At 42.6% G+C, this 14215-nt stretch overlaps 1 protein-coding gene across 5 annotated transcripts; it reads left to right on the top strand.

Moving 5' to 3' along the window:
• Positions 1–2072: 2072 nt before the first annotated feature.
• Positions 2073–14211, top strand: LOC125684808 (semaphorin-4D-like). Of its 5 annotated transcripts, none has more exons than XM_048927257.1 (15): positions 2073–2145; positions 2702–2992; positions 3365–3510; positions 3843–3902; positions 4107–4205; positions 4514–4613; positions 4759–4869; positions 5187–5338; positions 5644–5819; positions 6867–7023; positions 7363–7585; positions 8041–8156; positions 8582–8748; positions 8999–9051; positions 10052–14211. In XM_048927257.1, exons 2-15 carry the CDS (start codon positions 2890–2892, stop codon positions 10678–10680), a joined length of 2292 nt encoding a protein of 763 aa, XP_048783214.1. In that variant the 5' UTR covers positions 2073–2145; positions 2702–2889; the 3' UTR covers positions 10681–14211. The 5 variants fall into 5 exon arrangements, with proteins under 5 accessions (XP_048783214.1, XP_048783213.1, XP_048783217.1 ...); XM_048927256.1 differs by having other exon boundaries at positions 2074–2094; XM_048927259.1 differs by lacking the exon at positions 2073–2145 and adding an exon at positions 2163–2308.
• Positions 14212–14215: the final 4 nt, after the last annotated feature.

Genomic DNA, 14215 nt, shown 5'->3' with positions numbered 1-14215 from the left:
CAGTGTTATGTTAATGTAAAGCAGGATTTTAGTGTGTGAGGGAAGGAAGGTCCCTCTGTTTCTGTGCTGCTAAAAGCTTCTGTTGAGAACAGCCACGAAATCATTTCTTAGTTACTTCTTCATGTGGCTTCCAGTGTATTAAACCCATACACAGCAGTGTTAGTCTCCAAATGAACGCCAGAACTGTTGTGCTCCAGTTAGAATGCCACTTTTACTTTTTATCCGCAGTCATTTCCAGTTTTCTTCATGTTCTGACTTTAAGAAGCAAAACTTCCTGCATATATGTGTGGTTTATTGCCTTTAAATTTGAATTCCTTCTTTAGATGGGATACGAGGAGAAAAAAAAACGCAGCAAACTGAAATTTAACAGTTGTGCAGCCAGGTTCTGTTGAGAGCTGAAGTGCACATATTTATTTGCTAAGGACACAGGCTGAGTCTCCTGTCCCTTGCTTTGACACTGACACCTATGGCAAGATTTACTAGACACGCTCGAGTCCCAGCTCTGCCTTTTTCCTCTGTTTTTCTCCTTTCCCTTTGAACAGTTGTTACACGTGTAAGGACCTGGTTCTAGAAGAAGGGTGTTTGCTCGCATCGGAGAGGAATGAGGAGATCCCTGTTATGGGGGAGGTGTTTTAACAGAGTGAAGAACTGTAGTCGCTAATACACCATTTGGAGTAATTGTGTTGAAATCATATGAGGGTTTTTTTTTGTTTGTTTTGTCTCTGAGGCTTTCCTTTGTTGTAACACCAGTTACGTTTTTCCTATTTATTGTTTGTTTTTTGACAACACTCCGTCATCCTTAGTGTGAACACTTCATCTGTGCCGAGATGTTACTTCTCAGAATCGATGTACGGTACTTTTTTTCCTATTCCATTTTGCTTTGAAGTTCATCACGATGTGTCATGCTAAAAAAGAAAAGTCTGGATTCAGAAATTCAAATGTTATTTGTTTGGATTGTTTTCTATGCTACGAACAGGTATATTTTCTAATTAAAAATAAATTCTTCAAAGTCCTGTCGCATCCTTCTTTCTGCATATATCACAACTGGGTGGCCGATCACAACCAGGCTGTAGATCTGGGCAGTAATGAATCCTTAGATGAGAACATGCTCAAAGAGCAACAGGGGACCTGGGATAAATGGTTTTTGTCAACTTTTAGGTGACTTGCTGAATTGCAGCAAGCGTGGAAAATGTTTGCGTTGTCCGTGGGCAATAAAGTTACTGCTGGTCAAGAAAGCGCTGGCACACAGTGTGTTCTCTGAGCTTCTTGTGCCTCATTGCTGCCATTAGAAGGTTGCGTTTGTTTTCTTGAAGATTGCATCCTAGCAAGGCTGTGCTCCAAGGGGCCGGTTGGGTTTCATTGGATAACAGCACAAAAGAAAAGCAGCAAATGGAATGCAAGGAAATCTTATTTTTAACAGCCGCCTGCTTGGCAGAACTTCCTTACAGCCTGGTTTGTTGTTGGGGTTAACAGTCTGTACAGGTATGCAAGACCTCTAGAGACCGAGCTGGTGGACAGGAAATCAGAAGTACGAAAAGCCATCCATAAGGAGAAAGGACTGAGAACCCAAAGCTCTGCCTTCGTTTGATCCCTGTCAGTCGCTGTGCGTTAAGTACTGGCGGGGTTCTGCACGCTGCTCAGCTGCAGTGCTCCCCACACAGAGCAGCCCAGGCTTTATTTCGCTGCTTATTTGTCAGTCACTGAGAAGACACAAATCAGCTTCACGCGTATTTGATTTGTATGTCTTTTCCAAACTCATAGCTTACTCCTGCACATAAGCAGTGCATAAAACTGTATCATAGAAACGATAAAGAAAAATGAATTGTTCTGTGTGTCATTTGACGCAGAAATGAAAAGCAACCGCTCCTGCTGACTATCAGTATCTTGGTCCCAACACTGCTCGAGAAACCAGTGTCAGGAAAGGAAAGAGCTTAATTAGGGACCGACGATGATGATTTTCTTCGGATTTCTTCGGGTTTCCACACAGCGCACCTCACGCAGCACCGCCTTCCCGCCCGCAGGCGGGGAGCGTCACGTGAGCGCAGCGCGGGGCGCCAACGGGCGCGGGGCTGAGGGAGGGGCCGCCATCTTGGGGTCCGTGGGCTGAGGGGAGCCGGCCTCAGGCGCTGCGGTGCGGGCTGCTGGGTGCGTCCTTAGGGGGCTGTAGAGCGTGGTGGGATGATGTGTGGTTGAGGGGTAGCTGGAGGAGGCTAACGGGGCATGACTGCCCTGCCACACCCTCGGGATGTGGTCCCCGAGGGAAGGGGTTAAAGCTGAATTTGCTGTGGGAACCAGGGTTGGAAATGAGGTTTGTCCACTGCAATACAGGCGAGATGGGGTGGCTGTGAATGCGTGGTGCTTGGAGCAGCCATCCAACCTAGGGGCTGCGATCAATGCTGGCCAGAAGAAATTGGTTCTCAAATGCCATGGTCTGTGCTGCTGGCCTGGAAAATGCCTCAGCCAAGGTGTGGGCAGTGTCTGTCCATGGCAGTCACAGCCTGGGTTACAATATAGTGGGCAGACATTTATTTAATAGCATTCTGAAGTTTCCAAAGTGATTTAATTCCTAAAGTTACTTCATTTGGCTTACATCAGTGGTTTCCTCAGGTGTTGCCATTTGCACACAGTTGAAATTGGAAAAAGCACAGATGCTTTACAAAAAGAGGTGTGGAAGCTGGCATTGTGCTTTCTGTAATTGCAGGTGACTGCTGCCTAGCTCTGGTTTTGCTTGGGATTTGCTGGAGCACTGTAAAGGTTTACTGCCAGGATTATCAGGAAATACCTGCTTTGGAGGTCGTCAGCAGGACGTCTTCAGGAACCATGAAGAAATTGTGATTATAACAAGGAGTAAAAGCTGGGAAAAACGTTTTTCTAGTTGAGTCTCAGGAAATGGATGGCACTGCTGTTGTCCTTTGTCTTGTTTTGCAATTAATGCAAGAGGTAAAAGCATCTGTTGGGAACTGCATTCCCAGAAAAACAGTAAAATACCAAAGTAAGTGAAAAGGAGTCATTTGATGAGCAAAAAGAAACATAAAACAGTACTGGGGGTTCATTTCTTACTAGGGGCAGGAAGGGATGCTATTGACTGTCTCACCTCAGTGTTTTACTTGCATTCATGTAAATAACTCACGAATACCCAAATGTAGTGTAATAATGATAGTGTTGTTTATTCTTCCTGTGTTAAATTGTGGAAAGAATATACATATGCTTATCTGAATACTTTGGATTATTTAGAAACTCTTCTGGAAGTACATATAAGCTTTCACATTGCTTGGTTATTATTTATTTTCAACCTGGAATTCTTACTACATAACACTGAGTTTCCAGTGATAATTTGCTTTAAAATAACGTCTGTGTTTCATAGCTCTAAATGCAGAAATGTTTGTGAAGGAAGGCTTGTCCAATGTCTCTGCTCTCCTTGTGGATGAAGAAACTGATAGGCTGTTTGTTGGAGGCAGGGATGTAATATCTGCCCTTGATTTGAATAACATTTCCAGAGAAACTGCCAGGGTAAGTGAAGGACCTGCCTTCATTTTCAACCTTTTTTCAAATCAAAGCAAAACTTTGACTGTGGATTTATTTATTTGGATGTAATATGCTGATTTTAACATATATAATTTTACATTTCAAATCCTGAAGCTTTATTGCTAACTCTTATTTTTGAAGCCTCTTTTATACCTCTATCCAGGTTGTTTTTTACAGCACCTTGCACTTTACACAGGCATCTAGAAAAGTGCTTATTTACCTCAGTATATTCAGTGTTAAGTTTCCTTTGATTTTCTTTTTACGCGTAATTTTGAGCTGAGTTTTGCAGCATACCAACTAAGAAGTCCATTCTGTAGGAACACTGGTTCGCTACGCAGGAAAGACAACTGGAATGTATTCGTAGAGGCAAGGACAAGGTGGGTGAAACCTTAGTTTCCTCCCCCAGCTTGTTAGCTAAAATCAAAATGGCTGCGGTTTGATGTTTCTTTTTAGTAAAGACCTAAAATCAAGTTCATTTAAACCTGTTGGGTTTGTTTGTGTGCTGCTAAGACAAGAAAGTTTTTGCATGCAATCTATCACAGGATTTGAGTGTGCTCTTTTGTTTTGTTTCACTGTTTTAGATAAGGTGCCAAAACTACATCCTCGTCCTGCGTAAGATCAATGATTCCCACCTGTATGTCTGTGGGACAAACGCCTATCACCCGCTGTGTGACCACATGGTAATTGGATTTGAATGTGGGTTTTACTTGAAGGAGCTCAAGTCGTGGCAGATTCTTAAACGCCTTTCTAAGAATGTTTCAGTTGAAAATTCGAAACTCTCCTGGTTCTCTCAGAAACACGTGAAACACCAAGAAAACGTTTGCCCAGATGCTCTTTCTTTTTGCATGAGATTCACATTTCTGTAGTTACTTCTGTGATCGTTTTCCTTTAAGTGCATTTGCCAGTTGTTAATTCATTGCCAATTTGCCAATGTTAATACACTGAAAGGATGTTTTCTTCATCCTATCAAAGTGATTGCTTGCCTTAGGTTATCCAGAGGACAAAGATGCATTTGCAAGGAAGAGCTGAAGAGAGCAGAGGGAAATGTCCTTTTGAGCCAACTCTGAAATATGCAGCTGTTTTTGTAGGTGCGTTTTCACTGATGTACAGCCTTGAAGACTTTTTGTTATCTTCATTCTGCTTTTGAATATCAACCCATTTATTCCTTAAGATTTGCCTTTGTATTTTAAAATAAAGTACTTGATGCTTTTAGTTTTCTCCAAACCTTTACAGATGGGGCATTTTACTCAGCTACTTCAAATAATTTCTTGGGAACAGAACCTATAATACTTCGCAGCATGCAAAATCCTGTAAGAACAGAATTTAAAACGTCTTGGCTAAATGGTAAGAAGCTTTATGCATACTTCAGGCTCAAGAGAGCATCTGTTGGTGTATGAACCATCTCTAGAATGTAGCAGTGTGTTATGTTGGGTTGGCAGCGGCCTGAAATGGGAATTCAAAACGTTGTGCCTGAGATCTGCAGTGATGAGGCAAGCCTCTGCCTCTCTCCATTTAAAACGCAATTCCTTCTTTTAATTTTTCATATTCATAAATACTTTTCAACTCTTAACTTTAATTAGACTTACTGTTAAATCAATATCTGCTGTTTGTGAGATTTCTTAGTGCTAACTTAAATTGCTTTTTGTATTTATGCGTTTCAGAACCAAGCTTTGTTGGCATGGAAATAGTACCTGAAAGTGAGTTTAGTCCAGATGGAGATGATGATAAAATTTATGTGTTCTTCACTGAAACAGCTGTTGAGTTTGAATTCTATGACAAGATTCTGGTGTCCAGAATTGCCCGAATCTGCAAAGTTAGTGTTTGAAATATAAAGATTTTGTTTACAGTATTTCAGATGAAGTTTTGTAGTTGAACATTTAATGTTGATTTAGCCAAACAAAATTCGGTATGTTTTACTCCTGAATTTTCTCCCTCTTGTCTTTCATGCTAGAACAGAACCAGCTGCTCAGCTTGCATTTGACGTTTAAACCTTTTTTCTAGGTCTTAGAACTGAGATTTGTATTGAAAGGACAGCAATATTTTTTTTACTACAGCAATATTATCAGATGATAATCTACGTTTTATGTGTTGCAGTGTTGATGGTGTTCTTTAATTTAGGGTGACCTTGGTGGGAAGCGCTTACTGCAGAGAAGATGGACTTCGTTTTTAAAAGCCCGACTTTCCTGCTCCATTCCAGAACTCGACTTCCATTTCAATATCATTCAGGACATCTTTTTCCTTAGGAGAGAGAAGTGGCAGGACAGCATCTTCTACGGAATTTTTTCCCAGCAGTGGTAAGATAGAGGGCTTCGTGTGCTGCTGAGTGTGTGATGAGCTGAATAAGGGCTCTGCCTCAGTTTTAACAGCTTGGGCCTTGTGGTGTTCACTCAGAACAAGGAGCTCTCAGCTGCTTACTCTGCTGTTTAATTGGCCCGTGTTTGTTTTTCTTACAGCACGATCAGACTGAGCAAACACTGTCACCTTCTGAAACAAGATGGGATTGGTTCCAAGACCATCAACTGAGCACTAATCCAAAGCTGTTACTAAGTCAGATCTCGAGAGTTATGTTTTCTCCACTCAGATAGTGGAGTAATTATGCTCAAAATTGCATAATTAATTACACAAAGCCCTGGGTTCTGGTGTACGCTGCAGTACAGGAAATACCTGACATTTCAGGGTGCAGAATTATTCTTCTGTTCCAAAAGCAGCATTTGTCACGGCCTGCTTGTATGTGTGATGTTCTGTGAAAACAAAGCCAGAACTCCAGACTGCTTTCATGTTCTACGATTTGCTGACTTTTTCTTACTGCTCTGAGTAAGACAAAATGTCTCCAACTTTGCCTGTCAAAAAATACCAAAGTAGCCACGAGTAACTTGCATGGTTTGTCAAAGCATCAGGATGCTCAGAATGCAGTTCATCAGCACTGCATGGCTTCACCTGCTGCCACCTGTTCACCTGTTAGCTTATTCCTGCTGGCAGGTTCTGTTCTGTCACAGCATTTATTCCTTTGGGTGTGGTAAAGAGACACAGAATTTGTCTAAAAGGTCCTCATTCTGTTACCTATTCCAATTTATTGGAGGGTGGTTATATGATTTTTAACAGAAACCTATTTAATACAATATTTTGTGAATGTTTTTGTTTTATTCCTTCAGGGAATCGTGAAAACTGCAACATAGAAATAGGTATTTTTTTACTTTCACATGTGTGCATTGTGGAGACTGGGTTACTTTACACTGTTTCTTTCTATATACGTTTGTTCTTTCAATCTGGTTATTTTGTAGTGTTCCTTCCCATATAAAACCTGCTTTTATTTTGCAGGAGTTCTGTTTCTTTCTTCTCAGGGGCAGGTTGGACATATCAGCTGTGTGTGCATACAGCATGGCAGGCATTCAGGAAGCCTTCTCCAAAGGAAGCTACAGGGGCCCCATAGCTGTGGAGCATTCCCACGTTAGATGGATGGCGTTTAGAGGAGAGGTGCCAGTTCCACGTCCTGGTGCTGTAAATACAATTTTCCTTGTTCTAATTAAACAATAGTTGCGCTTATCTTTTTTTTTTTAGTAGCAAAGCATTAGTGCCTGTTTTACCAATATAAATGCTGTGTTTCTAATCAGCAGAGAGCAGCTCGCTCTGTCACAGGCCTCTCTCAGGACAGCTGCTCTGCAGTTCTGTTCTGCAGGAGTTGTGGGGTTATTAACTGGTTTGTTTGTGGAAATCATGACTGTTCATGTTTGGAGCTAAATGGAAATACCAGAATTTAGAAGAAAATTCAGTGTTTTTCACATACCTTGCTGAGATGTAAAAGCAATTGTAATCAGTTGTAACATGTTTTGTTTCCAGTGTATTGATAATTTTGCCCGGAATCTGGGGTATAATACATCTTCTGACCTGCCTGACAAAGTCCTGCAGTTTGCTAGAGATCACCCTCTGATGGATGGCTCTGTAAATCCAGTTGGTGGTAGGCCAGCACTGCTGAAGAGGAGCTCAAACTACACCAGGATTGTGGTAGACAGAGTTACTGGCCTGGATAAGCAGACCTACGATGTTATGTTTCTAGGAACAGGTGAGGGTTTTAATTTTAGAAGATATTATTCATCTTTCTGTATTTTGTGACAGATTTTTTTTGCGCTTCAAAAAAAATAACAGAATTCATTAGCTTTGTTTGAAGTTTTGCATTCAGGAGCTGTCTTGCTGGTTGAATATTTTCATACCAGTTAGATTAAATGGTTTTGGCTTGTTGGACATTAAAAGGTTCTCTTTAGAAACTTTCCATATCAAAGGAGACTTCACAGAACGATATTTGCAAATTCAGGGATTGTTTGAGGTCTTTTTTCTCTGGGGGGAAAAAAAAATCATTATTAAAAGAAAAAATAAACATTGCTTTGAAGAATTTCATAAATTCCTTATGCCCAGGAATGTCTGCTCCATCTCACCTAATTTGAATGTGAATTATCAGGCTAAAATGTTATGCAGTGTTTAAACAAGTCCATAGATAAAAATGCATTTATTTTTATGTAGATGATGGATATTTGCATAAAGCTCTCAATTGCGATGGAGAAATGTTCATTGTGGAAGAGCTGCAGCTGTTTCTGTCCCCTGAGCCTGTGCAGTTCCTGCAGCTGTCTGCTAAAAAGGTAGAGCTGCTGTCCCTGCTATGGGAAGTGACTGCTGTAATGACTTGCCTCAGGCCTGGCTCTTCTCTAGTGTTCTTCTGACCTTAGGTAGCCTGTAAATACCTCATAATTCTGTTTCCGTCACATATTAGCTAATAACAGAAGCACAATACATGTTTTTATCTATAGAAAAAGAGCATGTTAGTGTAAGAATATTTATTGCAAGCCTTATGGTCATTAAAAGAAATAGGGAAGGAACTCTGTTGTTTTACATGTTACACAGCTGTTTTTTCTCATTTATATCAGCATCCATTCCTTCAAGGATTTTAGTTTACTGTGTTTTTTTTTTTAATAAGTACTAGGAAATAATATAATCCACGTTAAAAAATAGCAATCTAAAATCTCATTCACCATTATGAAACAAAACCTCCCTCCTGTGTTTCTAGGGGATGCTCTATGTGGGGTCCCTGTCTGCAGTGCTGCAGCTTCCAGTTTCGGGCTGCCAGCGCTACAAGCACTGCTTGGATTGCGTCCTGGCCAGGGACCCGTACTGCGCCTGGTCTCAGGCTGCCCGTGCGTGTGTTCTGCTGCCACATCAGCCTGCTGATACACAGTAAGTCACAGAATCACAGAACTGTGGGGGTTGGAAGGGACCTCCAGAGATCATTGAGTCCAACCCCCCTGCCAAAGCAGGTTCCCTACACCAGGTCGCACAGGTGGGCATCCAGGCAAGTCATTCAGGTCTGCCAGATTGCTTTATAAGTGCGCTCCTACTGCCTGCAACACAAAACTGGGGTGGTTCCTAGAAATGGTGGAACATCTCTCTGGTTGTTACAGTTTTGTTGATGTTTTTGTTTTCCCAGGAATTTAATTCAAAATGTGAAATATGGGGATGCTTCCGGCTGCCTTAGTGCAGGTATGTGAGCTTTTATTTGAAAAATGAATCTTCTAACATCATGCAACCGAAATGTTTGTTCAGCATGTGGTCACTGGGATCCTTACACTGTAGAAAACCACAGAATTACAATCATACCCACTGTTACTCTTTGTGAATAATAAAGATAGGGAAAAAACCCCACAATTAGTACCACCTAATGATCTTAACCCTTTCAGTCAGGCTGAAACTCAGGAAGCGGGTGTGTGTGTGTGTGTGTGTGTGTGTGTGTGTGTGTGTTCGTTTCCCTCCCACGTGCACATAGCAGAAATCACATGATGCATTAGCTGTCCTACTAAATCTGTCACTGCTTTTAGGATGCTGTTCTGCAGACAGATCACAAAAGCTATTCAAAAGTACTCTTAAAAAGAAGATGATTTGTTATCAGCCATTGAAAATGCTTATTTTTAGTGAAATTGGTATTCTTTTAAATGTGGAATTTCACGTGTGTGTTGTTATTCATTGACTTCGTAATGAGTTGCAAGGTGCATGGCTTCTGTCAGTATCACAAAATCTCTCTCTTACCTCCCCTTATGTCTTTTTAAAGTCTGTTGTCTGTAATCTTGTCTGAGAGTACACCACAAATGACACTAGGGCACTCATTGGGCCAATTGAGAAACTTCAAAATACCTAATATAAACATTTCACAGACCTACACGGACAGATCCGTGAAGCTGTGTCATTAACAAGTAGAAGAACTGAGGCTTACAAAGATTGATCTGTTTATGTGTGCCCACATTTGGAGGTGAGCCAAAAGCACATTAAATCTTTTGGCTACACCTCAGCAGGAGTAAGGCCAGCAGAGGCACCCTGCCCCTATGTTGGACCTTTTAGTCATGGGATTTCTTTGTCTTTGCTTATGTGTCCATTACCTGTTTTCAGACTGGCAGGTTCAATGATGTGTTCTGAGCATGCATCTGCTTTTGTACATTCAGCTAAATCTTCGGTGTTCTTACTTAAAACATTATCTTCATAATTGCAGAGAATGATGTGAGAAAACACCTCTTTACTCTTGGAAACAATGTTCATCTTCAATGTGTTCCTCTTTCAAATCTGGCAAGAGTAGTGTGGAAGTTCAATGGGAGCCGAATTCAGGATAAGGACTCTAAATACCTCCTGTATGATGGAGGAATAGCAATACTTAATGCGACAGCGGCTGAGACTGGATTCTATGATTGCCTCTCAGTAGAGACATCCAGAGCAAAGGAATTCTTTATCACTGTGGCCCGTTATGCCCTGTATGCACAGCAGAGTACAGAGAAGGCAAATGTTAATGCTGCAACAGATGGCAATAACGAAGGAGAAGCTGTGGGATTTCAGTCCTCAGTATCAACTTATTTACTGAAAGACGCACCAAAACAGAAATTTGTGGGCAGCCAAAAGGAGAATCTTGTTTTAAAACTCCTGGGTGCAGGTTTTGCTCTTCTTTTCTTTTTCTTGTTCATTTGGAATTTCTACAAGGGCCATTTATCTCTGCCTTGGAGGATCGGAGAGACCAGCTCCAAAGACACCAATGTAGACTTGGAAAATCCAGAACTGACCACAGAAAGATCAGGGGCTGTAAGAGAGAGTTCAGCAGTACAAGCAGACGTGCCTTTTCTTAATGAATAAATGCTTGTGAGTTTTCCTCAAGGAGTGCAGCGCAGTGCAGTGTGTGCAGCTCGTGGAGCTGCTTGCTTCAGATGAGGTTTCCTGCTAAGGAATGTGGAATGTCAATTTGGGTAGGAGTCAGAAGCTCAGAACTGAAGGTTTCAAGCAGCATTTGTGTGTCGCACAGTCGTGTTAGCAGCTGGTACTTTTAAAAGCAAAATGCCTTTTGGACACATTAGAACCATAAGAATAAATTTTTTTTTAATCAAAAATTGACACTGATCCACTTTTTTGTGTTGTTGGAGTCGCCCAATTACAGAAGTTAATACTTCAGAAGCTAATAATACTTAGCATTTAGTGCCTTTCACCTTCAGACTTTGTGTTTAATCTACGAATAGCAACTAATTAAGTCTCCCAATGCCCCGAGAGGTTGCTACTACCCTCATTTTTCATCAGGTTAGATTACTTGTCACTGACCATAGTATTGGTGTCAGATCCAATGCTTTGTTAGAAGTCCCTGAGTCGTCTTCACATCTTTCTCTGTTTTCCTCTCTTTTCTCTTTATTTAACTGTTTTTAAAACTTCCCATACGTTTATTTTTCTAATGTGCTTTTAGTGATACTATGATGCATCTTTTCTGTGCAGAAGAGTCGTGAACTGACGTAAATACTGCCTAAATTGTTGCAGATTTATTGCTAAGGTTTGGTCAGAACTCAAGCTGTGCAGCTCCTTTTGTTAAAGGGGCTGAAAGTTGAATTGCAAGTTGCATTGAAAAGTTGAGCATTTTTTTTCTGAAAGTCTTTTTCATTTTTCAAATAAAAGTTCTCTTACATTTTCTTGTTTGGCAAATAACACGGATTCTCTGCCTTTGGATTCCTGAAGAGAAGGCTGTGCTGCCTCACCCAGAGCGTGGACAAGAACTCTGAAATGGACATCTGAAAATTAAAGACTGTTCTGTTGGTGAGCTGTGCTGCCTGTCAGTAACTACCAGCGCAGAGCAGAAACTGCATCTGAGGGGCTCTGAAGTGTCTCGGAGTTTGAAAGGGAAGCGACTTCCTTGCAGGGTTCTGTTACCTGTATTCCTTCTCCCTCCCTGCATTTTATGGCAATTAACGATGCAGATGGGACGTGATGTGTGATAACGTAGGAAGTGATCGAAATTTCCATGCTTCCCTCTGGGAACGCAGTCGTTTCCCTCAGTGGAAGGAGATGCAGATGGAATACAGAACCCCATTTCAGAAAATCCTCACAAGGCTACCAGCGTTTGGTTTTAGTTCAATTCCTGCTGATCTAATTACCCTAATTTAAACGTGTAAAATAATTAGCTTCAAGGAGTTGCAGATAAGTTGCCGTTAACAGGTCGATATGAAAGATACTGTGCCCTACTTTCATTAGTATCCTCAGTGCAGTTCAAGTCCTTGTGTCGTTGGTTCCCATGTTGCACATAGGAAGGGCAGAGAACAGCAAGCAGGAGCGTTGCTGGTGCTCAGTATTGCTGGGGCAGAGCTGGAGCTGCTGGTTCCATTGCCAGCTCAAAGCATCTGCAGCTGCTCCAACTCACGTCCTGCCCTCACTCATCTGAGCACAGCACAGCACTGGGCAAACATTCCTTCCCCACAGCTCCCAACACAGCTCAGCTCTCCTGGTTCCAGCAGTCTGTGCTCGTAGCTGCTGCCATCGTTTCAAGCAGAGCTCGGACTTCATCTGATGTTACGCTTAAAATTTTTGGCAGCAAACTGTAGCCCCAAATGTGAGCAATAGCAGAGAAGACATGGGAGACAAAGAATTACACCTGCCTCAGTAAAACTCCCTTTTAAATGCCTTAGGGAAAAGAGTGGAGTTGAAATGCTGAAAACAGAGCATGAAGTGTTGGTATCGCTCGTGTTTGTGCTGTTAATATTGAGTTACAGCACTGCTCCCACCTTTTATTGCAAAATTACTCGTACAAAGCTTACTACTTTGGTGCAAGTTCTAAAATGGTTAATGCATGGAGAAATTAATGCACAGAACTGCATGGGATTAACAAAATCTCTCTTGGGAACATTTCCCATTAAAGTGCCCTGATAAGTAAAGAGCATAAATGAGGTGGGGATGATCCAGCAGCGTCACTCAGCAGCGCTGTCTGCTTATGAGAGGCTTCGTTAGAGTAGTGGGATGTTTTAAGGTGATGCAGGCATTTGTGGGAGCTGAGCAGTGGTGTTCAGTGAGGATCTGAGTGGAATGCTGGAGGAAATGCAGGAATGCTGTTGTGCCAAAGCCACGCTTCAGGTTCATTACTGGACCTGCTCTAAAAACCTGTAAAACTGCATGTGTGCTCATGCACTCATCCACAGCCTCACAGTTACTGATGTAATTTACTTAAAGCTGAGAATAACTGCAGGCAGTAGAACCGATTCACCCTGCCCACTGCAGTTGATACCACTCCACTCTGATCTGTCACAAGTGACAAAATACGCGGTGCTCACAAGCAGGCCTCCATCCTGTTTGTCTTACATGTGGGAACGCTGGGCTGGGTGCACTTTGGGCCTTGCCTACAGAACAGCTGCTGTGTGTAGAATCTCTACTCTGAGCTGTTGGATAGAGGCTACAAAAGAGCAGGTGTGAAATACCCATTCCTGGATGGGCCTTCTGCTGCCTTCAGCAGGCCGGATCACTGCTGTGTCTGCCCTTGTGGTTGGAAATGCTGCTTTTCCCCAGGCTGACCTGTTCAGCTCCTGCTCCCAGCCCTCAGGCCGTGCTGTACCTGTGCTGGCTCAACTGGAAAGCACTTGTTCAAAGTTTATTTCTGCCGGGGAGCTTTTATGGCTGCGTTAGAGTCACGCTGTATGCTTTTCTTTGATGAATGGATTGCAGCACTTTGATTCTTTCAAAATGGAGCAGTTCTTTCTCATGGCTTTGCTGTGAGCCCTCTGCTGTTGTTCAGTGAGCTGGGCACCTCTCTGCCCCTGGGTACCTCAGCCGAGAGCTGTGTCGGCTCCTTGGGCTGCAGCAGCACGCTGGCACTGCCTGCTCTCTACCGAGGCTCCTTCCCCAGGCCTGCCCAGCATCCCTTCTTCCCGGGGTGTTTCACTATTTCCTGAGAGTATTCGTGCCATGTGTTAACTTTCTGCTTGTATGAACTGTATCATGAAAGACAGAACAAGGAGTGACCTGTTTGTGATAGAATATATCTAGACTAAGATTGCAGGGGATTTTTGTTTGCTTTTTGGTTGTTTTTTCTTTTTTGGGGGGTAGAGGGGGGGCTATTGTTGTTTTTCTTTTCCCTGTGGGTAGCCAGAGCCCCTTCAGTACCCCTGATCCAGCAGTGGTGCCCAGCTGTGGCACTGAGCTGTGCCCGCTGTGCCCGCGTTGCTCGGCAGCGCCCAGCTCTGCTCGCTGTGCCCGGCAGGTGGTGCCGCCGAGCCGGCGCCGGCCCCTGGAATAAAGTCGAGAGAAGGAGCGGAGAAATGTGACCGAGATGGGGCAGTTGGTGAAGGGAGGAAGCGAATAGGAGAGAGAGAGAAAGAAAAAAAAAAAAACCGAAAAACTACAACACGAGAGAGAACAAAGAAATCGC

This window comes from Lagopus muta, chromosome 26, assembly GCF_023343835.1.
Source record: "Lagopus muta isolate bLagMut1 chromosome 26, bLagMut1 primary, whole genome shotgun sequence".
Lineage (NCBI taxonomy): Eukaryota > Metazoa > Chordata > Aves > Galliformes > Phasianidae > Lagopus > Lagopus muta.
The sequence above is the reverse complement of the archived record's forward strand: the minus strand, read 5'-3'. Positions and strand labels throughout refer to the sequence as shown.

Bases quoted from the DNA above. Each gene is read 5' to 3' on its own strand.
- LOC125684808 (XM_048927257.1), top strand. From the start codon at position 2,890: ATGGATGGCACTGCTGTTGTCCTTTGTCTTGTTTTGCAATTAATGCAA. The intron at 4,614-4,758 runs GTGCGTTTTCAC...AAACCTTTACAG, and splicing joins ATATGCAGCTGTTTTTGTAG to ATGGGGCATTTTACTCAGCT. The intron at 9,052-10,051 runs GTATGTGAGCTT...TCATAATTGCAG, and splicing joins TTCCGGCTGCCTTAGTGCAG to AGAATGATGTGAGAAAACAC.